General features: G+C 36.4%; 3 protein-coding genes across 5 annotated transcripts; 2 read left to right on the top strand and 1 right to left on the bottom strand.

Annotated features, from left to right (window-relative positions):
* Positions 1-7,972: 7,972 nt before the first annotated feature.
* On the top strand, positions 7,973-10,887 carry LOC137962640 (uncharacterized). Its single transcript, XM_068809637.1, has 5 exons — positions 7,973-8,281; positions 8,378-8,509; positions 8,671-8,708; positions 8,913-8,979; positions 10,237-10,887. The coding sequence occupies exons 1-5, from the start codon at positions 8,111-8,113 to the stop codon at positions 10,657-10,659; spliced, it is 831 nt and encodes a 276-aa protein (XP_068665738.1). The 5' UTR covers positions 7,973-8,110; the 3' UTR covers positions 10,660-10,887.
* On the bottom strand, positions 10,881-20,065 carry LOC137962639 (T-complex protein 1 subunit gamma). The gene is made up of 14 exons (XM_068809636.1): positions 19,996-20,065; positions 17,648-17,709; positions 16,821-16,893; positions 16,486-16,553; positions 14,534-14,603; positions 14,375-14,443; positions 14,147-14,218; positions 13,744-13,817; positions 13,349-13,626; positions 12,800-13,184; positions 12,581-12,706; positions 11,689-11,793; positions 11,502-11,576; positions 10,881-11,381 (listed from the first exon to the last, which is right to left on the bottom strand). Exons 1-14 carry the CDS (start codon positions 20,018-20,020, stop codon positions 11,190-11,192), a joined length of 1,674 nt encoding a protein of 557 aa, XP_068665737.1. The 5' UTR covers positions 20,021-20,065; the 3' UTR covers positions 10,881-11,189.
* Positions 20,066-21,413: 1,348 nt separating this feature from the next.
* On the top strand, positions 21,414-26,969 carry LOC137962473 (uncharacterized). 3 transcript variants are annotated; one of them, XM_068809358.1, is made up of 11 exons: positions 21,414-21,558; positions 21,681-21,819; positions 23,226-23,398; positions 23,606-24,018; positions 24,253-24,337; positions 24,949-25,289; positions 25,378-25,772; positions 25,898-26,096; positions 26,207-26,368; positions 26,447-26,535; positions 26,611-26,969. In XM_068809358.1, exons 2-11 carry the CDS (start codon positions 21,707-21,709, stop codon positions 26,756-26,758), a joined length of 2,118 nt encoding a protein of 705 aa, XP_068665459.1. In that variant the 5' UTR covers positions 21,414-21,558; positions 21,681-21,706; the 3' UTR covers positions 26,759-26,969. The 3 variants fall into 3 exon arrangements, with proteins under 3 accessions (XP_068665459.1, XP_068665458.1, XP_068665460.1); XM_068809357.1 differs by having other exon boundaries at positions 21,414-21,572; XM_068809359.1 differs by lacking the exon at positions 21,414-21,558 and having other exon boundaries at positions 21,686-21,819; positions 23,228-23,398.
* Positions 26,970-27,142: the final 173 nt, after the last annotated feature.

The following is a 27,142-nucleotide window of genomic DNA, read 5'->3' as shown; positions in this document are numbered from 1 at the left end:
GAGACATTCCCCTCGTCGGGGATTCTTCCCGTTCGAGATGGATGTTTAGTCCCTGGAAAGCGAGATTTGGGAATGGGTTAATTTTCACAAAAACTACGGGACTAAAAATAACTTTTTCACTTCAACCGGTTAAGTGGCGAAGAACGGAAACAGCCCCATCAAGTGAAGGACTCGTTCTCTTCCGGCCGCCTTGCTAGGCCAGGTAAAGCATTTGCTAGACCCATTTAAATACAAATAATAGTTATGATTTTAATTTCTAATTCTACCTTGAACAATCGTAGATTTTAATTCATTTTTTCAATTCCAATCTGTCATTTTGACCACTGAAGAAAGGCCTAGAAGAAACAGGTTGCCTTCTCTGCTTCTACGATCTTCCGGTCTTCTCATGCTTCACGACACTACCTAAAATGTTTACTTTTTGGATATATAAAAGCTGCAGAAGATCCAACCAACGAATGACAAATATAAATTTTTAGCGCAACTTGTCATTGCTGAACAAAAACATACATGTTGAATCACTTAAAAAAAGGAAATTTTCCTAAAATACCTATTTAAAATAAATTATTTTTAAAAACACTGACGTTATTAAAATATTTATAAAATTATCCAACTTTGACCGGTCAAATGCCTATGTGTGCAGTCAAAAGCAACATGTAAGTTTTAACTGCTCATGTGACGTCACATCATCAATGCAGTAAACATAGATCGACACATCGTCTGCCATGTCATTATTTTACCACGTCATATGTCACAAGCTGCCAAGTCATTAAATAAAAAATTAAATAATTCTCACCATATTCCACCATAGGTATTGTTTTTCAAAATAAGTTGTTTTAAATGCCTTATGTGTCTCCTCTCCTGTCTTCTCACCCTCTCACCGCCGCTCGGCCTCCTCTCCTCTCCTCTCGCCCTCTCGCCACCGCTTGGCCTCCTCTCCTCTAGCCCTCTCGCCACCGCTTGGCCTCGGCCTCCTCTCCTCTCGCCCCTCTCCTCTCACCCTCTCGCCACCGCTTGGCCTCGACCTCCTTTGGCCTTGCCCTCTCTCCTCTCGCTGTCGTCACTTGGCCTCGACCTCCTCTCCTCTCCTCTTGCCCCCTCTCCTCTCGCCTTCTCACCGCCGCTCGGCCTTGGCCTCCTCTGGCCTCGCCCTCTCTCCTCTCGCTGTCGTCGCTCAACCTCGCCATCCTCTCCTTTCCTCTCCTTCCCAACCCCCCCACCCCCCCCCCCCCCCCCCTAGCAGTGCCTGCTACCATCGCTCCTCACTGCTCGGCCTCAGACCTCGCCCTTGACGCCCCCCTCTCAATTAAAAAATTAAAAAATATTTTAAATTGATAATAAAATATGTTAAATTAGTAAGAGTAAGATTTTTTAATTAATTATATATTTATTTTATTTTAAATTATTTTAAATATAAGGCAATAATAAATTTGAGAAAAACGTAATGATAAATTTGATTTTTAAACTCAAAACTAAAATTTTCAAAATTTTTTATTAAAATAAATTTTAAATTGATAATAAAAAGGTGTTAAAATGGTAAGAGTAAGATTTTTTATAACTTATTATTTTAAATATAAGGTAATAAAAAGTGTACCGGTACATTTATTTTTTAAACTCAAGTAAAATTTTCATATTTTTCAGTTAATAAATATTTTTAATTGATAATAAAAGGTGTTGTAAGATTTTTAATTAACTAATATATATTTTTAATAATTTATTATTTTTAAATAATGTAATTAAAATTATACAAATAATTTTTAGGCTTCGAGACATAAAATTTATTACTTTTCCCAAAGATAAATGTCAAGTAGATATTAGGTAATAAAAAATGTATCTGATTTTTTTATTTTTTTTAAAAAATTATTCAATTTTTTCATTTAATGACGTGGCAACTTATGTGGTAGATGACGTGGTAAACGACGTGTCAATCTATGTTTACTGCATTGATGATGTGGTGACACATAAGCAATCAAAGCTTACGTGTCGCTTTTGACTGCACACATAGGCATTTGACCAGTCAAAGTTGGGTAGTTTTAGAAATATTTTGATGATGTCGGTATTTTTGAAAATAATTTATTTTAAATGGGTATTTTAGGGAAATTCCCTCCCTGAAATCTGTATTTTAATGGATGACAGTTAATACCAACATGGGCGAGCGTACAGAAATAAAGAAGTGATTGAGTCCTACAGGCCGTAGTATCCCAAAAGAAAAACCAGAGACAATTTCCTACAGGTAAATATGAAATATACATATACAAGGTTAGAACTTAGAGCTCCTCCTTGTCTTGGTCATTGGTACTGCAGATTTCCTTAATTGATTGAATTCCTTTCTTCACTGCCTCATTCAGCTGTACTATCTCTTGGCCTAAGTCGCCGGCCTTCCGCTTACCCGTGACGACAGAATCAATGGCGTCCACAAGGGTATCGATGGCGAAGTCCTTTATATCCGCCCCTTGTAAGAGTTTGCCCTTTGCCCAGTCGCCCCAAGTCGACGACATCTGATTGTTGCTTTCTTCCTTCCCCACATCTTCCTCCTCCGCCTCCACCTCCTCCTGGGAAGACACCAGGAACAGGAGCACTTTGAGCAGGTGAGCCATGGACTGTTTACAAGAACAAGAGCCTTAGTATTACAATCTCTTCGCGAAGACACTCCGCACTGTAGTCATCGAAGTCGAGTTTTTAAACACAAAGCGACCCAATTGGCAGTTGCCTGTCCCTCCGCATTGACTCGTTCCATCACACTTGTCTCGATGCAGCCTAAGTTGTCGGCACGCAGCAGCAGCTTCACATACCGAAATTCGAACATATTTTAGAGTGACGTTTTGATCTCATCCAATTAAGGGATTTTATAAATGGATTAACTCATGACTAACAACTCCTAAACTCGTGTGTGTTTTTTAAAGAGTTGGTAAAGCACAATCAACTTCCTATAAAATAGAATTCAACAATTATTCTAACTAAAAAACATAACAGAATAAAACCTTAAGACCCTCCCTTAAACTAAATATTATTCATATAATTAGTTTAAAAGTAAAATCGAACATACTCCAAGTAAATCTGGCAGTTTCACAAATGTAGCCAATTTGAGAAGTTTCGTTAGAATATCTAGAACCAGGTCTTCACTACGACAATAAACCAATTCAACACTCCTTATTTTTGTGGAATCATGTAGGATATGGTATCTCACATCTATGTGCTTACTCCTACCATGTTAAACTGGATTCTTGGAGAGTTTAATGATTGAACAATTATCACAAAAAAAATCTGTATAGATCCCTATTGAAAACGATGCAACAACTCAAGTATTTTTTTCAACCAAATAGTTTGACCCACATAAGATGTTGCTGCTATAAACTCTGCTTTAGTTGTAGACAAAGTAATAGCCCTGAACTCATCATAAATAAAGATCTGATCCTTCTCATGTTTTTTATAAAAGAAACACCAAAATCACGTGTACTTTTTAAGTAGCATAGGACTCTCTTTGCAGCAGAGAAGAAGCTTTGTTGGACTTTCCATATACCTGCTCTTAAGACTTACAACAAACATAATGTAAGGTCTAGTTATTCATAAGTACATCAAGTTTCCAATAATTTGCTTGTATAAGATATTGTCAACCTTCTTTCCTTCAAAAACCTTTGTGAGGTTCAAACCTAGTTCCGTTAGAGTTCCAATTGGGTTACAAATTCATCATCTGAAACTTGTCCAAAATCTCCAAAGCATATTTCGTTTGTATGATGAAAATTCTTGTTGCTGATTACACTATTTCAACAGGTATACCTTCTTTTCACTTGTTGCACATAACCATGGGATTGATCGATATAAACCGGCTCATGTAAATTGCCATGTAAAAAGGCTGATTTCACATCTAATTGAAAGATAGACCAGGAATTTTGAGCTGCCAATGACACCACCATTTAAATTATATCATGTCTTGCAACTGGAGCAAAAACTTCCTTATAATTAATGCCAAATTCTTGTTTATATATTCCGCAACGAGCCAGACTTTATACTTGTCAACTCTGCCATCTTTTTCATCTTCGTTTTATAAACCCATTTAACACCTTTCGAAAGTTCTGATAATTCCTAAGTGTTGTTTTCTCTATAGATATGAACTACTCATCCATGGCTTTTTGCCATTTCAAATATTTGATAGCTTCTTGGAATGTGATGGGATCACAATCTGATAATAATGCATAATGAGTAAGAGTATTATCAAATAGATCACCACTAGCCACATAATCCTTCATCCATACAAGCCTCTTCCTGATTCGTTGAGATCAAGAGCTTTTGCCTATTGCCTAGGCTTCATTGACATCAAGTGGTTGTTGTGGTTGCTGGTCTGATTGCATCAATGGAGTATCAGTAGAAAGAAGTGGTTGCTCATGTGTTTCTACTTCATTTTCATCAAAATCACAAGTATTTTTTGTTGTCATGTTTTATTTCCATTCCAATTCTATATATTTTCTTCAATAAAAACAACATCTCGGTGTGAAGGGATTGAACAATCTTTAGGCTTTCGATTGTTCACTTATTCCATGAATAATACATTTTTTGCCTTTGTTATCTAGCTTCTTTCTCTTCTCATCTAGAATAAGTGCATATACAATGCACCCACAAAATCTGAAATGATCTACCAATGGTTTTCGTTTGCTCTATGCTTCTTCTAGTGTCATATTTTGAACAGCAAGAGTGGGACATTTGTTCAATATATGAACGCTCCACATAACTACTTCAGGCTAAAAACTTTTCGGAATGCCACACCTCATCAAAAGGCTTCGCACCATATTCAAAATAGTGCAATTTTTCTTCTCACAAACTTTATTTTATTGAGGCATTTACATTGCTCTAAGTTACTTTTTTATTCCATGGATCTCACAAAAAATTACAAATTCATGTGAGTTGTATTCTCCACCACGATCAGAGCAAAGAATTTTTATTGGGCTTCCAACCTCTTTTTCAACAAGCGCTTTATAGTTTTTAAAGGTTATAAAAGCTTCAAAATTTTCCAACAAAAAATTGACACATGTTTTCGACTACAATCATCAATAAAGGTAATTATGTATCTTTTATCTCCATTAGAAGATGAATTTATTGGCCTGTAAAAATCAAAATGCACCAGCTCCAATGCTTTCTTTGCACTCCATGTTCTTCCTTTGAGAAATGAATTACGATTTTGTTTGCTAACAACACAATCTTCACATACTTTGGAGGGAGGAATAATCTTAGGGAGACCGATCACCATGTTCTTCTGAGAAAGAATCTTCAATTCATTGAAACTCAAATGGTCATAACGAAAATGCCAAAGCTACATTGGATTGTTCATCCTGGCCATAAAGCAGGTCTGGATGCTCTTGATTCGCAATGGAAATAACTTGTTTGGTGCCATCTTAACATGAGCAATTAGACCCCTTCTAGGATCATAGATTTCACAAACATGTATTTTGATTGTAGCAACATATCTCTTCTCTTGCAGTTGGTCCACACATAGCAAGTTACTTTTAGGGTCAGGAATATAAAAAACATTTGAGATATCTCAATATTATCTTCTTTGGTCCTAATTTGAATATCACCCTTTCCCATAAAATTTACTTTAGAATGATAACCAAAACACACTGCAGTATGAAAATCTTCATTTAAATTAGAAAAGAATGACTTACTACCACACAGATAATTGTTGTAGCATGTGTCTAAATACCATATGTCAGGTTCAAGATTGTTCTCCTAGACATGGAATGCCTTCAAAAGAGTTTCTTGTTCCTTGTTCTCTACAAAGTTAGACTACTCTCATTTGTCAGCATGAAAGTTTGCAATGCATTTGGACTTGTAATGGCCAAAGTTGTGACAGTGAAAACACTGAATATTAGACTTGTCAAACTTTGATTCATTGTTGAATAGTGTTGGTGGTGATCATGTCCTTTGCCTTTGCCTCAAGAATCTGGTGTGTAATAACATCTGCCTCTTCCTTTTCCTCTACCATGACCTCGACCTCTACTTGATCCTTTCCATGTAGAGGTTTCACCATGACTGGTTGTACCAGTTGTTATTCTTTGTTCATGCACCAATAATGAACTTTGCAATTCATCAAGTGAAAGCTCGCCAAGGTCTTTTGACTCGATAGAATAGACCACATAGGCAAATTTTGGAGCCGTTAAACTAAGAATTTTCTCTACCATAGCAACATCTTCAATTTTTTTATCATGAATGCGCATCTTATTAACTATTGCTAGTGTTCTTGTAAAATACTCATCAACAGACTCTCCTTGCTTCATGTGAAGAATCTCAAATTCTTTGCGAAGAGTTTGAAGATGTTGACGTTTGATTCTTGTTGTGCCTTGATACATTTTCTTCATGGAATCCTAGATCAATTTAAAAGTATCTTTTTGGAGAATCATTTCCAAAATGGCGCGATCGATTGCTTGAAATAGATAATTATTTGCCTTGAGATCCGACAGCTTTTGTTCTTCCAGTTTCTTCTGTTGAGTTTTTGTCAATACTACTTCACTGGCTAGTTTAGCCACTCCTGTTTCCACAATAGTTTAGTATTTTTTGGATCATAAAAAGTTCTCCGTCAACATGATCCAATGATCATAGTGACCATCAAAGCAAGGGATTATTGGTTGCACAAAATAATTGTCTGATGCCATTTTTGCTTTCTAGCGACTACAAACAAAAAGTTGTTGTATTTTTCCCCTCTAAGTCGGATACCAAATGTTGGAAACTGAGTTTAACAGACAAAATAAGTGACAAGACAAATTATTGTGAAATCTCTATTGTGTTATTGATGGGATCACAAATTTAAAATAGAAGTAATTGAAACAAACTTAGGAAAAAAATAAGCAATGGCTAACCCTTGACTAATTACTCTTAAACTCAATGATTCTTCCTAAAGAATTGGTAAAACACAACCAACTTCCTATAGAATAGAAAAACAACAAAATAAAACCTTAGCAAATATTTTTCATATAGTTTATTCAATTCTTACTCTTACATCAAATGAGAGAGATATATTCATATAGAAAAAAAGGATTGGCTCACATGAGACCTATGTGAAAGAAAAAGAGTATGAACGGTATGTAGGAGCTGAGCAGGGCCTTCCCAAGGTTAGGATGTGCTAAGAAGTTATCCAGTCGTACTAACAAAAAATAAGGGCCAAATCACTCATTTGTTTGCCTACTATTTTTGTCTTTGCAGAGAAGAGAAACCAGAGGAACCATGTTTCTATCAATTGCACATGAGATGGGTAGGAGGTCCTCTCTCGCCTCAGTCTCTTTATTGGCTAGAAAGAGAGAAAAGGGGAGGGGACTTGCACCTCTACTGATGAGATTCAGTGTGAGTGTACGTATCAGAAAGCAAGGGAGTAGCCTGTTACCCAATAACAGAGAGAGTGACTTTGAGCCCACTCTTCCCCTAGCTAGATATCCAAGCTCTTGTAATTCCCTTTCTCTTTTCTGGAAGGGAGGAAAGAAAGCAAGGGAGTAGCCTGCCCCTCCCCCATCATTTTACTGATAGCATTTCTATGATATAAAGAGAGGAGCAACTTCTTCTAATGGTGGGTGTATTGCCAATATGGATTGTGCATTGTTAATGGGTTGTTAGTGTACTTTGAAAGTGAAACTGGATTTATTTTCACTAAGCAAAATGTGTTAAGGGTATTATTAATAATCAGCCATTTAATTGGGTCGAATTCAATCCATTCCATAATCCAAATCTAATTGGATTATACTTTTATTAAGACCAGTTTTGTGTATATTAAAAGAAACATATTTCAAATCTAAAGAGCGTAAATAATTTGCAGGAAAATGGAAGTAATTTTTTATATTTTCAGGGAAAATCTGTGTAGCTGCTCATTAATCACTCCTCCTTCTCAGTACCCTATTTCCCATTTTTCCTCTGCCACTCTTCGTCCGGCATTTTAAAATAAAAAAGACAGTTATTGCCAAGCTAGTGATTGTGTGATTGCGTGAATGTGTGAATATGTAATCCACAACCTTCACCAGAAATTTATTTTGCGAAATAACAAACACAGGAGCCTAATCTCACCAGTCTCGGCAAGTCTCCGAGAAAACGGTTGTACGTTATCAGTTGTACCAACTTACAAGTGTTCAACGATAACATGTTCTCTTCATATTCCGCTGCAGCTTTTCCATGTCATCTTCCTCCTCACACCTCTACAACGCACAAGCTTTTCAAGGTTAACCCGATAACCTCCAGAAGGCCAACAAGTTCTTCCGTTGTCTGCCTCAGGGTTGGTGTCGAAGAAATTGCAGAAGTAATCCATAACAAGGTACTCCATGGTTGCTCTCCCCGTGTCAATCATAAGATGAAAAAATGGGTTGACCTTATTGATTTTCAGTGTGTTTATGTGATTCTCTTGGATTAGGTTTTGGTCTCCGCCGGTGTTGCTTCGTTAGTTGGACAGATTTCAAAGCCCTTCACGTCTGTACTTTATGGGAGAGGTTTTGATCTTCAAGCTTGTGTTCGATCGGGTGGCATGCCATCGACCCATTCGGCGGTAAGACCTCTTTGCCTTCGTGGATGCTCTTTGTTGAATTCCACTTCTGGATATGTGATTTTAATGTTAAATTTGTCAATATGCTATGCTCTCGGATTTTGTTGTTTAGTAAATTATGTTTAATTCGTGTTTTTCTGTGCTGATCTCTTTCTTCTTTGCAGGGTGTTGTGGCAATTGCAACTTGCCTTGGTCTTGAAAGGTAGGCAGAAGTGTTTGTCAATATTTTCAGTGCTGTATAAATACATTCACGCACGGTTTCAAAAAGAAAAACAAGGAATCGTTCACATATTTTATGCCCTAAATTACTGGCACATGACCAAGATATTTTGATTTATTTTCAATTGAACAGTTCATTACTTTGTAGGCAGTCGTTTTTCCTGATTGAATAGGGACACTAATGCAGGGGATTTTCTGACTCAATTTTTGGCATGTCTGTCGTCCTTGCCGGTCTTATCATGTATGATGCTCAGGTGAATGTGAAATGTTCTTTTCTTCCCTTCTTCTTGTTCAACAAATGTCTTTCACCTAATTAATAAATAAATAAATAAAATAATGGATGGAAAACAAAATATAAGACTGGATTGACGCCCGGGTAGTTTGTTGGTTCTTACTGCCCTTCAATGTATTTGGCTATTAGCATTCAACTCATTCTTCATCTCTACAGAGAATGCTTCTAACTCCATAAATATAGTTTTCTGTGTCAATTGTGATGGAAGAAGAGTTCGATCACATCTTAAGACTGTTCCTAGTGCAAGAACTTTTTAACATAGTTATGTTAGAAAGACAATGAAAATGAAGATATTGAATATGTCAAGAATGCGTTGTTTAGGTCCCAAGTAGTTCAACTTTTGAATTAAGGATCTCTTCCCCTATTCTTCACTGGAAGTTCCTCTGCTCACAACAAAGTCTGTTACTGAATCGCCGGTTGGTTGTTTTGTTTATGTTTCTAATTTCAGCTAGCCATTTCTTTGATTCCCAAGGTCAATAACTTGAGGGTTATGACTTGTCAAGATTTCAACTCTATATGACTAGTTAAGCCGTTTCTAGAAGTAGTGAAGCTTTAAGTAGATTCACCTAACTATGGTAGAAAAGCACATTGTATCCAACCATATAAGGTAGCAAGGCTAAAGTATTCAGCTTCCCATTAGGCTTTCCCATTAGGTAGAACACGAGGATATGCATTGGACTTTTGCAATTTTATGAACTCTCAAAAGTCTGAAGTGAATCAGAATGATGAGACTACCTATCAACACAAACGAAATTCATAGGACATCACTGCACTATCTTGTATATGGGGATTGTCTGAAAAGCAATTTATAGCATAAAACAAAAACTGAATTTCAGTGGTTGTTTTTACTTTCAAAGAAACATTCAGTATGTTCTATGAATTTAATGAAGAAAGTAAATTTTTAGATGCCTGGTCAGAGCACAAGAGACTGATTCATGTCAAACTCATATTACTGAAACACTGTCTGCCTTCTATTTATGTGTTTTTAAGAACCGGGAGATAAGGCTTCTTATTATCGACCTTTTACTAGACATTACGCAGTTGACCATTGCATATTTGGTGGTGCTATTCCAAACTGAATTTCATTGGTTAATTTCACTGTTCTTAGGAACTAATTGAGTAGGCAAATCTGCTTTCTTGAGGCCATATTGTGCTTTGTCCAATTTGAGAAAATCTTTTGGATTAGCTAAATTTGTTTATGCTCTTTTGCTACTTACAGGGCGTGAGGAGAGAAGTTGGTGTACACGCAAAGTTTCTAAATAGGACGTTGTTGAGACCAAAGAACCTATTGGAAGAAGAGTGTATCATCGACTCTGGAAAGGAGGTTTCCTCCATTAATTCTGAGAGTTTCTCTACACTTCTATCTGTTTCGAGGGATGTTGGTTCTCCATCTAGTGCACCTGCCCCCTCATCGTACACTTCAGAAGACATTAGGAAGCGACCAAACTCAAAACCATCTAATCTGGTTATTAACAGTGAGGAAGGATCGCATTTTTCTGCAAACGGTGAAGAAGAAACAGGAAACGTGTTCATGAGCTGTGACTTGCCACTCAAAGAATCAGTTGGACATACGGAGCTAGAGGTAGTAGTGGGTGCCTTGCTGGGATTCCTTGTAAGTTTAGTGTTCGACACTATTCTGTAACATGTCGAAACATTTCAAGCCAAGATGGAAATACATAAAAAGTGGCCATTCAGTTCGGGTATGTACGTAGCTTCGTCATTTTGATTTCAGGGAAGAACTATGGACCTCACTGAGCAACATACATAGTAGCTTCAGGATTACAACATGTTGCGGAGCAAATTGAGGACAATCCAAATAAGAGTTTCCTTTCTTCAAGCAAATGCCCAGAGACACAATACTACGTATTCAACCACTCAAAGATCGTACTTCAGCATTAAACTAGTCAAATATTACAACTCCCAACAATTGTTAAAAAGTCTCGCGGCAGCTAAGAAAATACGACTACAACAAAAACAAAACTTGTGAGGCTTTCAAATGAAACCAACTTCGAGGGACACCCCAATTCAAACAAAAACATACTCGTAAATAGCTTAAGGACTCTACGTCATAAAGGTAACACAAATCCCACGAATAGACAAAAAATGTAACCCAACATTTAAGCTAGTTCGCATATAACATATTCTGGGCAACTTCTCTACTACGTCCTTTTTCTATTCAGGAATCATTTGTTCATTGTCAGCATCTCCTTCTTCATCGATCTTAGGTTTCTGTGGAGCTTGTCCAGTGCCTGGAGCCTGCTTCTTTTTAATTCCACTCACAATATCATCAATCCTAAGAAGCATGCAGGCAGCCTCAATGGCAGTTTTGAATGTTTGAGCCTTTACATTGTATGCATCCCAGATCTGTAAAAGTATAAAGCAGTAGCAACACCAAGTCAATCTTAAAATCTGCCAAAGTAATTAAAGCAATCATCAACATAACAAACAGTTGAATTACCCCTCAGAACATCTAAAATATATTACCTTCTGCTCTTTCATATCTGTGATCTCACCAGTGTTGCCATCAATCCCAATCCATGCATTTTCACCATTTGCATGCTGGACCAAAGAAAAAGCGAAAAACATTTGTAAGGAAAAGGGAATGTTTTCCTCTGGAAATCATGGTGACAAATCAAAAACAATTATCAAAATCATATGCTTACAACTATACCTTTCCTTGCAAAGCTGTCATAGTTCTGATAACATTAACTCCACAATTCTGTGCCAAGGTTCGAGGAATAGCCTCAAAAGCTATGGCAGCAGCTTCATACGGCCACTGTTTCATACACAATAACATGCATTAAATGAATAAAACATAAACATAGAAGAAGCCAAAAAAAGGAAAGTGATACAGTAAACAGAAATCAAAATCTGAATAAAAAATATATATGAAATGGAACTTGAACAAATATAGGAAAACTTCACTAACTTTAATGAAGTGTTTCAAAAACCAAGAAATCATTTAGGAATTATAAGAAAAACTATTAAATATGTAAAAATCACATAAATATAAAATGATAAAAAGAAATAACTTTTAAACAATTCTACATTTTTTCAATCAACAGTTCTTGGCAATTAGTAAACAAAGTTATGACATTTGTATAAGCTTTACACTATTTCACTAAAACAACTCTTCAAACCAAAGACTTGAATGTATTCAGTCTTATCCTTTTATTTTGAAATATAACGAATTCATCATTTGTGCATAGTTTCAGATGTGAGAAAAGAAATAAAAATTTCAAATTTCTTACAAATTTGAGCAATATTCCTTTTGAGACTTCTCAAACATTTCATAAATTAGCTAGGTTTTTGTTCCAACTTACACTTCCAACTTATTCCTTGCTTTTTTAAGTATTAAGCTCTACAGAAAAGACTAAAGAAAACCATACTACAATCTACTTCTCTATATCAAATTCTATATTGCGCCATGGTATCTAGCCCCTCCCATAATCAAGCAAACTAATCTGTAATCACACAACTTTTCCTCTTAATTTCTGCAATAGAAGACATGAATTACCAAGAAAAGATTACAACAGTCCAAATCCTGGAAGATAGAAGTTTACCTTCTCAATACCTTCGATAGACGAGCTTTTTTGCTTCAATGTTGCAGATACAGTCAACTCTGTCGCACCACCACCAGGAACTAATTTTGGATTTTTTATAATATTTCTTGCCACAGACAGGGCATCCTGAAAATAAAGTCAAGTTCAAAATATATATTTCTTTCGCAATATACATTATTCTGCTTTCTTTCTATAGTCAGAGCCTGAGCAACCATTTACCTGCAAGTTCCTCTCAACTTCATTTAAAAGATCCTTACTGGCACCTCTTAGAAGAACAGTACAAGCTTTTGGATTTTTGCAATCCACAATAAATGTGAAAAACTCATCGCCAATTTTCTTAACCTCAAAAAGTCCAGCTCCAGTTCCAACATCAGAATCTTGAAGCTCTTCTGGTCTATTAACAATAACAGCCCCACAAGCTTTGGCAATTCTATTGTTGTCAGTCTTTCTCAGACGTCGTATGGCACTCACGCCAGCTTTACTCAAGTAATGGCAAGCAAGATCACTAAGCCCCTTTTCTGTGATTACTACATCAGGTTTGAACTTCAGTATCTGCATGCACACATTCTCAATATATTCTTCTTCAAGTTTTAGAAGAAGCGCCCTGGCATATGGATTAGAGAGAAGTCGCAATAAATAAAATGAAATGCTGAAAATAGAAATAAAATTAATAGAGTGACTAGAGACACCAGAAAGACAATCAGCTACTCAGAAACACTTAGTTATTTTAAGAAATGAATGTTAGAAGCAAAAAAATGAAGTTATTACCAATCTTCTTCTCTAACCAACTCTGCATTTGTCTGGTTTTCTCCTTTCTTATATTCAAGGGGGCAGTCGAGGAGAATGATGCGGGGATTTACTATCTTCCTTCTCATCTTTCCAGGAGCAACCACATCTTTGTTAAACATGACGCCTTTAAGAACCTTGGAGTCCTCCAACTGACCACCGGGAAGCTTCTCAACTTTGATGTACTTCTTGATGTCCACTTCTTTATACCCTTGCCCAAGGTCCACACCAACCATCGTAGTGGCATCAAGTGCTAGATCCTAATATAGAGAACAAAACACTAATAAGATATATATATATATATATATATAGAGAGAGAGAGAGAGAGAGAAAGTTTGACTGAATAATAGACAGAGAAGTTGAAAACATATACTCACAGCAATGACGTTCCCAAATTGACTAGTAAACTTTGTGCCAATGCAAGTTTTAACTAAATCCAGCATTGCTGTACCTGATAAATGGAGGCATATATGATCAGAACAAGACATAGATATCTACAAACCACAATTCCATATGCAAAGAAATTCCTAAATTGAACAGCTCCCTTTCTGCCATTCAATTTCTGATTAGTCCAAGCATCACAAAACCATCAAGGGTTTCTTGAAGCATTAGTAAAACAAGGAAAATGAAAAAAATCCATAAATCAGACAAGTTCATAAATGCATCAGTGAGAACACTGATGGCATTTCTATCATAGACAGAAGAACCCAACATAATGCACAGACACACACCTATGCAAGCTCATACATACACAGACACACACATAGAGAAGAATCTTACGGTCATTAACATCAATAGACACAGCAATCTTGTCAATCACTGCAAGAGCATCCTCAAGAGCTTGATTGTAAGCTGCAAATTTGTGGTACATTTCAAATCATCAACATAAATCTAATTCAAAATAGAACAAACTTCTTGAACAAACTAGTAAATGTGAAAATTCTATATAGTAAGAGACCTATTTACAGAAATAAATAAAAGAATGCACCTTGAAGCAAATTCTATTACCTCGACAAATAACAGTGGGATGGAAGCTCTTGTTAATAAAAGCTTCTGCTACGTGCAGCATTTCACCAGCTATATTACATTTTAATTAAAAGAATCAGCAACAAGCTTCAGTTACTTCCAGAATACTGCAAAGACTATATATTTAAATTTGCAACATACCGAGAACAATGACAGATGTTGTTCCATCCCCTACTTCTTCATCTTGTGTCCGACTTAGTTCAATCATAGACTTAATGACAATAAAAACAGAGGAAAATTTTAGGAAGGAATTCTAAATTACAGTGAGAAAATTACAAAAGGTTCTAAGTGGAGATTGACTCAAAATGGTTATGCAAAAGAGGCTACCGTGTAAGCAAAATGGCAGAAGCCACAAATTAACATGGCAACAACTTCAAGATACTAACTACACCTAGTTAATACATAGCTTATATAGGCCATTCACACAGATTTTTCCTATTAAATGCAAAGGGGATATCTGCAGTAATATGATGATTTTTTTTCAAAAGCATTTGAACTGAGAAAACTATTTAATCCATCTAGGGTTGTTTAAGTGTACAACATCAACCTAAACTACACAATAGGCTAACATGACTCCAAGCTGAGTGTAAAGAAATTATATAAAGTTAAAGGGATCAAATATTTGTTTGTCTCTTCAGAGAAATCCAATAAAATAAATACAAAGAAAATTTATTTTTTCTTTCTATTCCAAGTTAAATCCTCTCCCAAATCCAGCCAGGTGATCTGTCATGCTTCATCCTGAGTGTGCAGGTTTTCAAAATCTAGCTCAATGAGTTGGGCATGACCAGGTCTTGGATCCAGATTCTGGTCAGGCTCGTCAAGCAAACAGAACAAAACAGACTCTAGAACATTATATAAAATAACATGGCACCTGTTCATTCTCAGAACAAGGAAATGCAGTGTAATTAGGGTACATGCTTTGGAACAATTTTAATTAATAACAATGGGTAAGTGGATTCCATTAAGAAAAACTCCCAAGGGACGGTTCCCCCTCCTTGTAATCTTGCTCTTTTGAGCTTGTTAATAAAACTCAGTACTATTTAAAAAAAAAAAAAAAAAAAAAACTCACAAGGGAGAGAGTACAAGAAAAAGGCTCATAGGGGGAGCAAGTTGCTGCTGGGGCCCCTTTCCAAAAGTGTTGGTGATGCTGTTAGCACTCCTGGGTATGCTCAAGTATTTATTTATTTTTTTGAAACGATGCTCAAGTATTTATAAAGATGCTCGATCTCATCAAAATATTTCAGAGTGTGCTTACTCCCACTAGTCCAACTGATGACAATGGCCGAGTCTCATACCACAAGGGAAGAGGAGAATTTGTTTGTGTAAAGTTGAAGACCATGGGTAAGGACTTTGAACTCCACCATTGCCTCAGATTGGCTGAAAGGGGCAGACTAAACATGGGTAATTGAAGATTTAAGGGTTGTGTGCCATTTAGGCTACATCATAAAATATATGAACAAATTTCATTCTTTTTCCTATGTCACTTATTTTCTATTCTCCTTTATCTTGCCATTAAAAAAATAAAAGGTTACTTTTTTTCCAAAAAGAAAGGCCACAGTCATGTTTCAAGAGCAATATTTAAATTTTTATAATTCTACTTTTTTTATCTTTGAATGTGATAAGAACCCTAAAATCCTCAAAAAAAAATAAAAAAATCAAGGAATAAGGAAGAAGCAAGAGAAAAGGTGGCCCACATGTGGACCCACACATGTGCATGGGGGGCTGTAGGAGCTCAAGGGTAAAAGAGGAAAAATGATACTAAAGGGCAAAAGTGGAAATAAGGTTAGAAGTCAAGGGTAGATATGGGAGTCTTACCTTCCTTCTTTTGACGAATTCTTAGAATTTCTACTTTCCTTTGTAAAAGAATCTCTAGAAGATAAGAATGTAATTGATTTGAAGTTTCCTAGATTCTCTTCTTAGAATTTTGTAATCTCTCTCTCTCTCTCTCTCTCTCTCTCTCTCTCTCTCTCTCTCTTTTAAAAATTCTTTCTTTGGAAGTTGAAAAGATAAAGACCTTGAAGAGGTTCTTATCAAAGATCTAATCTACCTTTTCCTTCATCATGAGATTCTAAAAGCATTGTTCAAAAAACTACCTTTGCAGCTGGATGAGCAATATCCAACTCACGCAGAATAGAATTTCCATCATTTGTGACCACAATACCTGTCATTGAAACATGAAAAAATATTCTCAGAAAGACATGTACCAAAGAGTGGCCAACGCAAGTAGAGCATGCACTAGGAAATGTGCATCTTAATCAAAGTACTGCTCACAGGCTAATTTACAGATTTTTTTTTTGTGAGACTTAAAAAATATAGGAAAAGGTGATACAAAACAAGGATTTCAAAGGAGGCCACCTAGCCAACGAGACTGATTTACAAGATTAAGACCATAACAAAAACCTAGGAAAAAAGAAAACAACGAGATCACCTCCTGCAGCATCAAGAAGCATCTTCAACATGGACCGTGGACCCAAAGTAGTTCGGATTATGTCAGCAATAGCCTGAAATAACCACCAACGTATATATATAATATATATGAAGACCGATACAATGGCCAAGAATAATAAAAAAATAATAAAAACAAATAAAATACAAAATATTTCACTGTAACCCACAGAACTTGGATAAAAATAAATAAACACAAATAACACACAAAACTTCCTATTTTAGGATGACTAACAAATTAAATGTTAACCTCAAAAAACAAGACTGCAGTTGCATGAGTTTCTGGTAGCCATATAAACACAAGGAAATACTTGCTAGAGGAAAGGCAGAATCAAAAAGTGAGAAATCACAGCTGCAAATTAAAAGAAAGGAAAAACGCAGGCTCAACACAACCTAAATTAGAGGTCGGTACTTCTAGTGCATGTCATCCAATTATCAAGCCAAATCAGTACTTGCAGTTTATATCATCACATGCCAGAAGATATGCAATACAAAGGTACATTCCTTGATTCATTTTGATGCTTGCTTCCTTTTTTCCATTAATTGCAAGAATTTCAATGAATAGATAAGAGGAGGCTACAAAACGAAAAAAAGGTTGCATTCATAGCATAAGCTTCAGTGACTAGATTAAGGCTAAAAATTCCCACTGATGAAAGTAACTGAAAATTGTAACCAACAAAAAAAAGTTAAAAAGATCAACCCAACAAACTGAGAACAAAAGGCAAAAGATCCATATATAACAAGTTTGAAATGAATCACGAATATAACAATACAGTTCTATAAATTCCCTCGAATTATGAAATATCTCACCTTGGCAGCTTGGATATTTGCATGGTGCACCTTACTTCCAGATTCACGGACCAAAGAATCTTCTGCTCAGTTCAGTCCAAACATAGAGCAAAATTATCCATTAGGGATACAGTGGTAGTCTTTCTCAATGAAAAATTATTGCCACAACATGAACAAAAAAAATTCACCAAAGGGAATGAATGAAAAAACAAAATCATCAAGAGATGTAAAAGGAGAAATCAGTGAGATGAATAGAAAATGTTTGGTTACTATGGCAGGCAGTCCCTCTATGGATGATTACATATACAACGTTGTCTTTTTAGCAGAGCAGATACCGTTATAGAAAACTTACCTGTTACACAGACAGAACATTGAAGTCTTCTAAAAACAGACTTGCAGCATCATACAAAAAATTTTAACAGATGAAAAACATCAATACACAATCAAATATGCAACAACAAAAAAGAATGAAATAGTCACAATCAAGATTTGTGTCCCAAGGTGAATTTTTTGGCATATCTACACTGCTGAAAAGAGTAGCAGCAAAGAGATAGTGACATAAAAATGGATATGCACAGCATGGTGGCATATGCCTTCCAAATCAGAAACAAGAAAGTGAAATCTTAACTACTGAAGTCCAAGGTTCCAAATGTTGAAATGTTCATGAAATTGCATTCCATAAGATCCACAAAACAAAAAACACTCTTTCAACTTTATTCTAACGTATCTTTTTAGAAATAGGGTTATACATGAATGCTACACCTCTTCCCCCTGTGAGATTTAAACCCAAAACCTTACATTGTAAACCCCAAATGAGGCCATTGAGCCATAGCCTCACTTCCTCACAAGACTTTCAGTTTTTTTCGAATTAATAATCCCAAATCCCAGATTCTCTTCATTAAACAAGTTTTTAGCAGGATCAGTTTTTTTTTTATTTTTTTGGAAAAAGTATATCAGATAAAATAATTTATATACTTATAAAGAAAGAAATGACTTTAACATCCAGAATGTTTGATCCAGAATGAACATGACCAAGAGACCAAGCATCATAACTGGAGTTGAAAAAGCCCACTAACATGGAGGTATTAACCAACTTTGTCTATCTGAGCTGAACTTTGTAGAGGGTACTCCATCAGTGCTTTTCTCTCAAGAGACTTAATTAGAAGATATGGCAGCAATTAAAGGGCTGAATACGTCAGAAATTTTAAGTACCATTCGAAAAGATCAGGAGGAACAGCAACATAAATAAATATTATTTTGATGATGAATATAACACCAAATATCCTCCTTGGAACAATTTTGAACCCATTAGATACACAATGGTACTGCCATATTCAAATCACGAATGAAGTATATAGACCACGTCCAACTCCATATTCATGGATCTAACAAAAGATAGAAATGTAGAATATTAAAAGATAAATGGCACTGCTAGATAATAATTTACATACGTAGAAGAAAATGCCAGATGCCCAACTCTCATATCCATTTGTGTGATGACTGACGGTAATCCCAATTCATTTCCTCAAAAACTCTGCCTAAATTTTTTTAGCAACTCGTGTGAGTCCAGAACCATGAAGCTGTCTCCCTCTTTTGAAATACAATCTCCATAAGTTTCACATTTATATATCTTAACCCACTGAACAAAATGAACATGTCATCTGTAGTTTCTCAGTGAACCAAATGAGGCATGTCATCTGTAATTTCTAAATTAGTCTTCATCCTAGAAAAAAAAAATTTGGTATCCTTCATCATATTTTTTTTCAGTAGGACATTACGTCCCCATATAGTTTAATAAATTAATTTGTCTCTTCCATTCTTCGTAGCTAATTTGATATGGTAGATGAATATGGTATGTAAGGTTGAGTTTATTAATTAGGAATGATCTTGTAAGGCACTAACTATTCTTACTTAACCATGGGAAACTTCTTCTCCGGCATCATAGTGGCCGAGCGCCACAAGCTAAAAATAACCTTATCTGCAAAAGTAATAAGTTATACATTGTACACTAGAGTGCCACGCAGAAACAGTAAGATAACGCCTTGAGTGCAGGAAACAGTGCCAATCCAGTCCATGAGTTATGATGTATAGAGATTACTTCAACATCCTACACAGAACTATTTCAATAGTTTGGAGTTTGTTTTGGCTTCCGGTCTTCGATAGCTAATCAAACACATCCTACACCAATCGAACATCAAAAAGCAAAGACAAAAGAAACACAAACGCATTCTTTTCCCGAGGACCAGAAAAATGAATGTTAAGCAGCAAAGCTCAAACATTAAAACATCCAAAACAAACAAACGAGTATCGATCCAAACAAGCGACCAAAAGGAGATCAAATATAACCTACATAAACTTAAGAAACTTACTGAGGGCGAGAACTGGCGTTTGCATCTTTGGAGATCGAAAATGCAAGTTTGCAAGCCAACGGAGCAAGAAATGAAACGCGGGAGCTATGCGCTAGAGTGTTCGGAATACTTATAGAACCCGTAGAGCCCAGGGCACCCTTGCTAGTGTACGCGACCCGACTCGAGTACGTTCATTTTCGAGTCCCTTCTCGTGATGTAAGCAGACCCGCCCGGCCCAGACTCGAGCCATAATTGGTAATCTTTCATTCATGTAATTTTCAATTAATCTTTAAATTCCTTCTCACAAATTAGAAGCTATTGAGAAAGGAAATCAAAGTAAACCATGAAAATCAGTCCAAACCCGTTGGCCTCACCATCCTTCTTGACACAAGGATGAACAGATCTATGTCTGCAAGTTGCAACTCATTCAAATTTGAGCAAAATTTTTGTTCCTGATTAGTCAATTGATAGAGGTTGACAGTCTTTTTGATCGCTTCACCGGATTTTCATGTCAGGTTTCGAGGTCGAGTTTAAGGTGGGTTGGGTTGTTAGGTGAAAATGAAGTTGAGGGAAAGGGAAACGAGGCAGGTTGGGGTTCATTTTCTAACTGCGAATTTTTTGGGTTGGGTGTAGGTTCAAGTTTAGAAGTTTAGCGTTGGGTTCAAAATTGAGTTTTTAAAAAAACTGATCCTGACCAAATGGTGCAAGACGAGATTGAGGGAAAATTAAACGAGGAAGGGTCAAGGTTGAGTTTTGGGGCAAGAACAAGGTTAAGATAAAAGGGAACGCAAAGTGGGTTGGAGAAAAGGAAATAAGGCAGGCCTTCGTTGGTTTTCTACCATTGGGTTTTTATGGATCAAGTTTAGAGGTTGTGGTTCGGGGTTGGGGATCATAATTGCGTTTTTTAAAACCTAACTCCCACCTGATGGGAGTAAAGAACAAGTTATAGGGAAGGAAAAGTGGTGAGGACTGGGTTAGCTTTCTAACTATGAGTTTTTTTCAGGTTCGGGTTTAGAGCTCAATTTTGGGGTTAGGGTTGGGTGTGTGTGTATATATATATATATATATATATATATATAGTAATTTTAGTAATTTTACATTTTGACATATATCTTAATTATGAGGTCATATTTAGAAAATGTCATTTAATTAAATATAATTGGAAATAAAGCTATAAAAACAACCATATTTAGAAATTACCTAAATTCCACTTTAAAAAGTAAAGAGTACAAAATGGTAAATAATAGTGGTTTTTTTCAGGGTAATGCGAGTAATTAACCCCTTTGTTTAGGGCACGTTCGACTGGGTTTTTAGTTAAATAAGCAGGCAGCGGAGGCCAAGTCGAGAGGCGAATGTCTGGAGTGAGAGGTATCCGTGTCGGTTAATCGTTCTTTACTGACACGTTATAAGAGCTAAGGGATCTCAAAAGCGGTGAAACTATTAGGCGGCAAATAAAAAATTCATCTTCGAATCTTCGCGCGAGTCTGTCGCCATTCTCCGCTGAAAGCTTTCAAAAATCAGACACTTACACGGTCTGTCAACAATCAACCGCACTTTTCACTGTCCGGAAGGCATCCGAGCGTGGTAGATTTCTTTCGGTAATTTCTTCTTTTGGCGAATGTCTTCCACCGATTGCGTTGATTAATAGGGCTCTTATTTATTGTTTTCGTCCTTCGATCTGTTTGGTGTTTTTGGACTTGTTCTAGGATAATCCGGACTTCAGAATTGTAGAATGCCTTTGTTGAAGAAAAAACATTTCCAACTCGCGGAAACGCCTGCGTATTTGCGGTCAGATGAACAGGTTTGGCAAGTTCGTTTCACGAAAGAGATATTTCGGAGCTACGAGTATCCTTTCTTTCTCGTCATTTTTTTTCCTTCATCTCTTTTGCTATTTGCTGAATATGTTTCTGCCTGAACCATCAGTTTCTGTTACGGATTCTCCTTTTGATTGCCAAATATATTTGACAATGTCAAAATAGTTGACTTTGTTGCGACATTTGCTGTCTTGGATTTTATATTGTCCTAGAGATTTTCTTAGTAAATTTTGCTTGATTGGTTGGAGGAAGTTGTGCTCCTTTATGTAATGAATGTTCCACTGCGAACACCAACGCAAAAGTTCTCAGATAGCTGGTTTCATTATTGGAAGTAAGAATAAACATAAAAAAGCAATTCATGGATCAGGTGAAAACTTATTGGCAAAGAAATTTTGGGTTCCTATCGTTCATTCTCCCTATGATCAGGAACCTGGTTTCATGCAATGAGCTTTACCCAAACTTCAGAATTTGCTGGAGCTTGTACTGGCAACTTTGCCTTTGAAATCTTGGATCTGCTTCAAGATATGATGTTTGAGTAGTTAGGCCTCTTGAAACTGAAAGGTGAAGCGCCAATTGCCTCACGGTGGATTTGGAGAGTTGGTAACAAATCATAAATAATTCAAGTAGGACTTTCTTTCTTCAACTTTTTAAAAATTTCCCTCCCTATTGAAAACAAGTGAAGTGGGATTAACACAATGGTATCAAGAGGAAGACGGTCAAGTTATTTTATGGCTGCAATCTGGAGCTGGAGTCTGAAATCCTGCTTCTTAATGTCCAATTCAGTTTTCCGGCCTACAGGTCCAGTGTATTATCCTTCAGCAAATCTGTATCAGAGGTTCCGTAGAAGCTTCTTCCCAGGATAAAATGCAACTGACCACCAATTCTGCTGTTGACCTTGACCCAAAATTCTCCATGGTCATGGAAGGAGCTCATAATCCTTAATCTGATTATTGACTCTAGTATGATCTTTGAATGTAGCCTTCCTCTGTTGTTACTGTTATAATTGCAGCAGTTAGATCCCTGTTTGGTAGTCATGATGCTATTGTAGGATAGACTCCTTTAACTCGCTAAAAGTTTCTGTCTTGAATATTTTCTCTGTTTGGAGGAATTTTTCTGATATATATTTTTTTGAAAAGTTATTTCATGTCTAGCATATAGACTTGTTATTCAGTTTTTTTTTTTTTTTTTTTATTTCATGTGTGCATTCAGAACTTTTTGCCTTCTTTTTGTGAGGGAATTGGCATCACAACAAAGTGTATGGCACGCACGCACACACACACTGAAACAAAGTTGCTTTTAGTAAAGTGGTTTAAGATTTATTTGTTGATTTTCTGTGGGGTTTAACGTTTGTAGATACACTTATTTGAATTTAATATTTCTTTTGCTATTGAATGGGTCTGCTGGTGAGCATCCTTTTTGATCCTTAGCTTCAAGCAGAGATTACTTGAAACGCATGAGATTGTATTGCAAAAGAGTGTGGGCTTGTAAAGTCACTGGAAAGACACAGTTAACTTATGAGGAGGCATTGGTATCAGAAAACCAAGCAATTGAGAAAACTCAAGATTTCCCTGAAGAATTCATTCCACTTGTTCTACGTTTTATCCAATTCAGTGAGGATTTCCTCCCTTGCTAATTATTTGGAATTTGTTACATTTGGCAATTATTGTACTGAATGTTTGCACCTTTTATATTTTTTTACCTATAGGTACTCTTTAGAACTAATGGAGTTCATTCTTTTTATATTTTATTTCTATGGGTACTAATTGATGCTCAAGGTTTAATGTGAAAAATCTTTTTTGTTTAATGCAAATTGACAGGTACACTGAGTTTAGATGATCTTGTAGCCATGATATATGAGAGGTTGAAGGATTTCTTTATAGAAGGTGAAGAGTTACGAGGCACAAATGAAAAATCTGAGCAGCCTTGCCGAGTTTTGAAGGTTTTATCAAGTGCTAAAGGTCTGTTATATAAGGTTGGATGGCTTGATGAAGGTGGAAAAGTGCTATACATGTCAATTGAGGATTCCCAGAGTCTGATCAGGAAGAAAGCACCATTTTCTAGACGTCTTCTAAGATTTTTAATAAAAAAGTCAACCATTCAAAGTTCACCATGGGTGGTCAGTGGTAAATTAGCAAAGCAGCAGGGAATATCTATTGAGCCTCCAGAGCATCTGAGGGAAAAGGTTGTTAAGAATGTAAAGAGGTCCAATGATTGTTCAGCAATGGGGTTGGTAAGTTTAACCTGTATTTTAGATATCTAGTGATCAATTAAGAAAATTAAATGGATTGGCCTTTGTCATAATGGCTGCCGGGGGATTTGTGGGGGATTGATACTGTGCTTAAACTTGTTTCTACTTTATGCTTATGGTCCTGGTGCTTTGTTGTAGAATGTGTGTATAAACCAGCTTAAAAAAGAAAATGATTTTTTTTATATATTCTTAGACTGCTGTTTTATTCATTTTCAGGAGCTGGAAAATAAGAATGCCCATAGGATGAAAAGTGTGAAGAATGAAAATGGTGACTTACATGTGGTGAAGAAACAAAGAACAGGTTTTTTACAGATTATATTTTCTCTCACATCAATTATATGAGTATTTGGGCTGGTATGGCAGTTTTAAGTGTTAACCAAGCCTTGTCATTGAGTACATTGCTTTACCTGGGTCAGGCCTAGTAAATGATCAACCTGACTATGGGTGAAGGTTTAAAGATCCAAATACCGTTATCTGGTTAAAATGCCCTACAATAATCCAAAGCTCGCAAAAACAGGGTATTTCCTGTTGTCTATATCTGAAATAGCAACCTAGTTTTAGTTATCATTAGAGGAGAAAGCAAAAGAGGTTTTTTATTTTTGTTTCCTTTGGAAATTAATGATAGACCCAACCTATATTTGCATCTATTCAAATATTTGCTTAGCTTACTTTCAAAAAGTATCTAGTAGTTGTTTGGGATGGATTGGGATAAAAACTGGGTATTTCCTGTGATTAATACCTGAAAAAATGATGACTTAGTTTTAGTCATCATTAGTAGAGAAAGCAAAAGAGGGGTTTTTTGCATCTATGCAACTAGCTTACTTTCAAATACTTATTTGCTTCAATGCTTCGTAGATTACATTTTTTTTATTTTTTTTCTGTTCTGGCTTGCTATCCAATGCTCTATTGAAGTATCAAAGAAGATAAAGGAGGAAGTAGTTAAGTACCCCATTGAGGATTTGTTAGTGAAGCCAAGTCCCAGTGATATACTCTGTGAGCGACCTAGCCCTGCCACCAATTTTGTGGTTCCTATGACCAGTGTGGGTGATCTGTTGATGGTCTGGGACTTCTGCTCATCTTTTGGAAGGCTTCTGCATTTGTCACCATTTTCTCTTGAGGATTTTGAAAATGCAATTGTCTATGATGGAGATTCAAGGTTGATTGGGGAAATACATTCTGCGGTCCTCACTCTGCTTATTGAGGATCATGGGGAGTATTACAGCATGATTGAACAAAAGAAGAGGAATGAAGTGGTAATGTCAAATTTTTAACTTTGATATTTGGCTACTCTCTATCTCTCTCTCTACTTTACTTGATGTCTGGTGTGTTTTTATGTGACAGATTACCTCAAAGAACTGGAAAGATTATCTTTATGACTTTCTGGAGTTGGAAGAGGAAGCTAATATAACAGGTGACTTGGTGAATATTAAGCATTGCCAATACTTCAGACTTGGGGTTCATGTCAAACTGGACATTTTGGGCAGATTGGTCCATTGGGCACTTCTAACTGATGCTATCAGAGATAAATTGGATCAGTGCATTGAACAACAACAAGCACTCCTTGCAGCTAAAAGGGGAGAAGGTTTGGAGGAAGCAAGAAAGAAAAAGGAGGAGAAACAGCTGAAAGCTGCCAACAGTGGAGGCTTGCAAGAGAATGGTGGTCTCAACAGCCATGAGCAAAATACAGAAATCCAGAAGCATGTCAATGTTGAAGAAGCTATTAAGTCAGACAAAAGGTATTGCATATCAATGCTAGTTTCATTAGTTGTGGGCATGTTTACTCTTGAAAAACATTTATTTTGTGTTTCATGTTGATGAATTCATTTCTGCTTGTGGGTACTGTTTGATCTACATCATGAAGGGCTCCTGTGAAGCATAAGTTAGAAATCAAAAGTCTCGTAAAGGGTGAAAAAGGAACTGCTAGGACAGCTGAGCTGAAACGTCTTGAAGAGGAAAGGAGGGCACATGAAACATCCAGGACAGCTAAACTGAGAAGGTTGCAAAAAGAAACGAAGGCCCAAGAGCAAGTGGCAAAAGAGAAGAAACTCAGAGCTCAGAAGGTTAGTCTACCAAGTTAGTGTATGGAGAACTGATCACTGTGTTAAGGAACTGATCATGGAGTATTGAGGGAGTTATTTATTTGACTACCTTGCTATTTATTCGGGCACAGGAAGAGCACTTCAAGCGAGAGATGGAAAAAATCTTTATACGAACAAATGCCTTGGGGAAGGACTGTAATCACAACAGGTATTGGTTCTTCCAAAGGGAAGGGAGGTTATTTGTGGAGAGTACAGATCATGAACAGTGGGGCTTTTATGCTTCGAAGGAGGAGGTAATATTTAGACGTGATAAGCATCTATATTGTAGTTCATTAGCTCTGGAAACGAATTTTATGTTTTGAAAATTTCAGCTTGATGGCTTGATTGGGTCACTTAACCCAAAAGGTGAACGTGAATTGGATCTTAAGTTGCAGTTGGAGAAGCACTATTCAAAGATATGGTTAGTCTCTCTCTTGAAACTAGAGACCTAAGTAATAAGCAATATTCTGATTAATTTCTTCGGTGTATCCTGCAGTACCGCGATGCAGAAAAGAGGAAAAGAAGTCGCTCAGAAGGTGGTCTTGGACACTGCAGTTCTCAGAAGATCAGTCCGCGTTTCAGTCCCACCAAAGGGTTATGTGCCTCCTTTTCTCAAATATGTAAACAAGTGGAAAGTGTCATAAGTCAGTCAGCGACGGCAACCATGTGCCCTGTTTTTGTTTTTTTGTTGGCCCATGAGTGCATGGTTATCAACCTTATCATCATTTTTTTACCACGATGGGTAAATAGGCTGTTGGTTTATTATCAAAACCGCAGTTCACCATCGACTTGGTTACATCTCCAAACCAGCGACCGTAGTGAAAGTGTAATAAGAGGGCAAGGTCAATTTTTTTATTCGCAATTATTAGATTGAATGAATTGATTGATCACTAATGATTTTACCGTCATATATGTTTGTAATATTTTGACCAAAAGATGCTATCCTTTGTATCAATTTATAATCTTCTATTAACCGAAGTCTTTTTTGTACTTGAATTTTAAATTCTATCGACGTCTGAATAATTATC

Source organism: Aristolochia californica, unplaced genomic scaffold, assembly GCF_029961685.1.
Source record: "Aristolochia californica isolate CCGP_79_NKW_82.1479 unplaced genomic scaffold, dmAriCali1.0.hap1 SCAF_4, whole genome shotgun sequence".
Lineage (NCBI taxonomy): Eukaryota > Viridiplantae > Streptophyta > Magnoliopsida > Piperales > Aristolochiaceae > Aristolochia > Aristolochia californica.
This window is presented reverse-complemented; position numbering and strand designations above follow the sequence as displayed.

Excerpts from the sequence above, each read along its gene's own strand:
- LOC137962640 (XM_068809637.1), top strand. The coding sequence starts at position 8,111 with ATGTTCTCTTCATATTCCGCTGCAGCTTTTCCATGTCATCTTCCTCCT. Across the intron at positions 8,709-8,912 it reads ACTTGCCTTGGTCTTGAAAG|GGGATTTTCTGACTCAATTT; the intron begins GTAGGCAGAAGT and ends ACACTAATGCAG. Across the intron at positions 8,980-10,236 it reads TTATCATGTATGATGCTCAG|GGCGTGAGGAGAGAAGTTGG; the intron begins GTGAATGTGAAA and ends TGCTACTTACAG.
- LOC137962639 (XM_068809636.1), bottom strand. The coding sequence starts at position 20,020 with ATGCAAACGCCAGTTCTCGCCCTCA. Across the intron at positions 16,894-17,647 it reads CAAATATCCAAGCTGCCAAG|GCTATTGCTGACATAATCCG; the intron begins GTGAGATATTTC and ends TGGTTATTTCAG. Across the intron at positions 14,444-14,533 it reads AACATCTGTCATTGTTCTCG|CTGGTGAAATGCTGCACGTA; the intron begins GTATGTTGCAAA and ends AATGTAATATAG.
- LOC137962473 (XM_068809358.1), top strand. The coding sequence starts at position 21,707 with ATGCCTTTGTTGAAGAAAAAACATTTCCAACTCGCGGAAACGCCTGCG. Across the intron at positions 25,290-25,377 it reads AAAAGAAGAGGAATGAAGTG|ATTACCTCAAAGAACTGGAA; the intron begins GTAATGTCAAAT and ends TTTATGTGACAG. Across the intron at positions 26,369-26,446 it reads TTTATGCTTCGAAGGAGGAG|CTTGATGGCTTGATTGGGTC; the intron begins GTAATATTTAGA and ends TGAAAATTTCAG.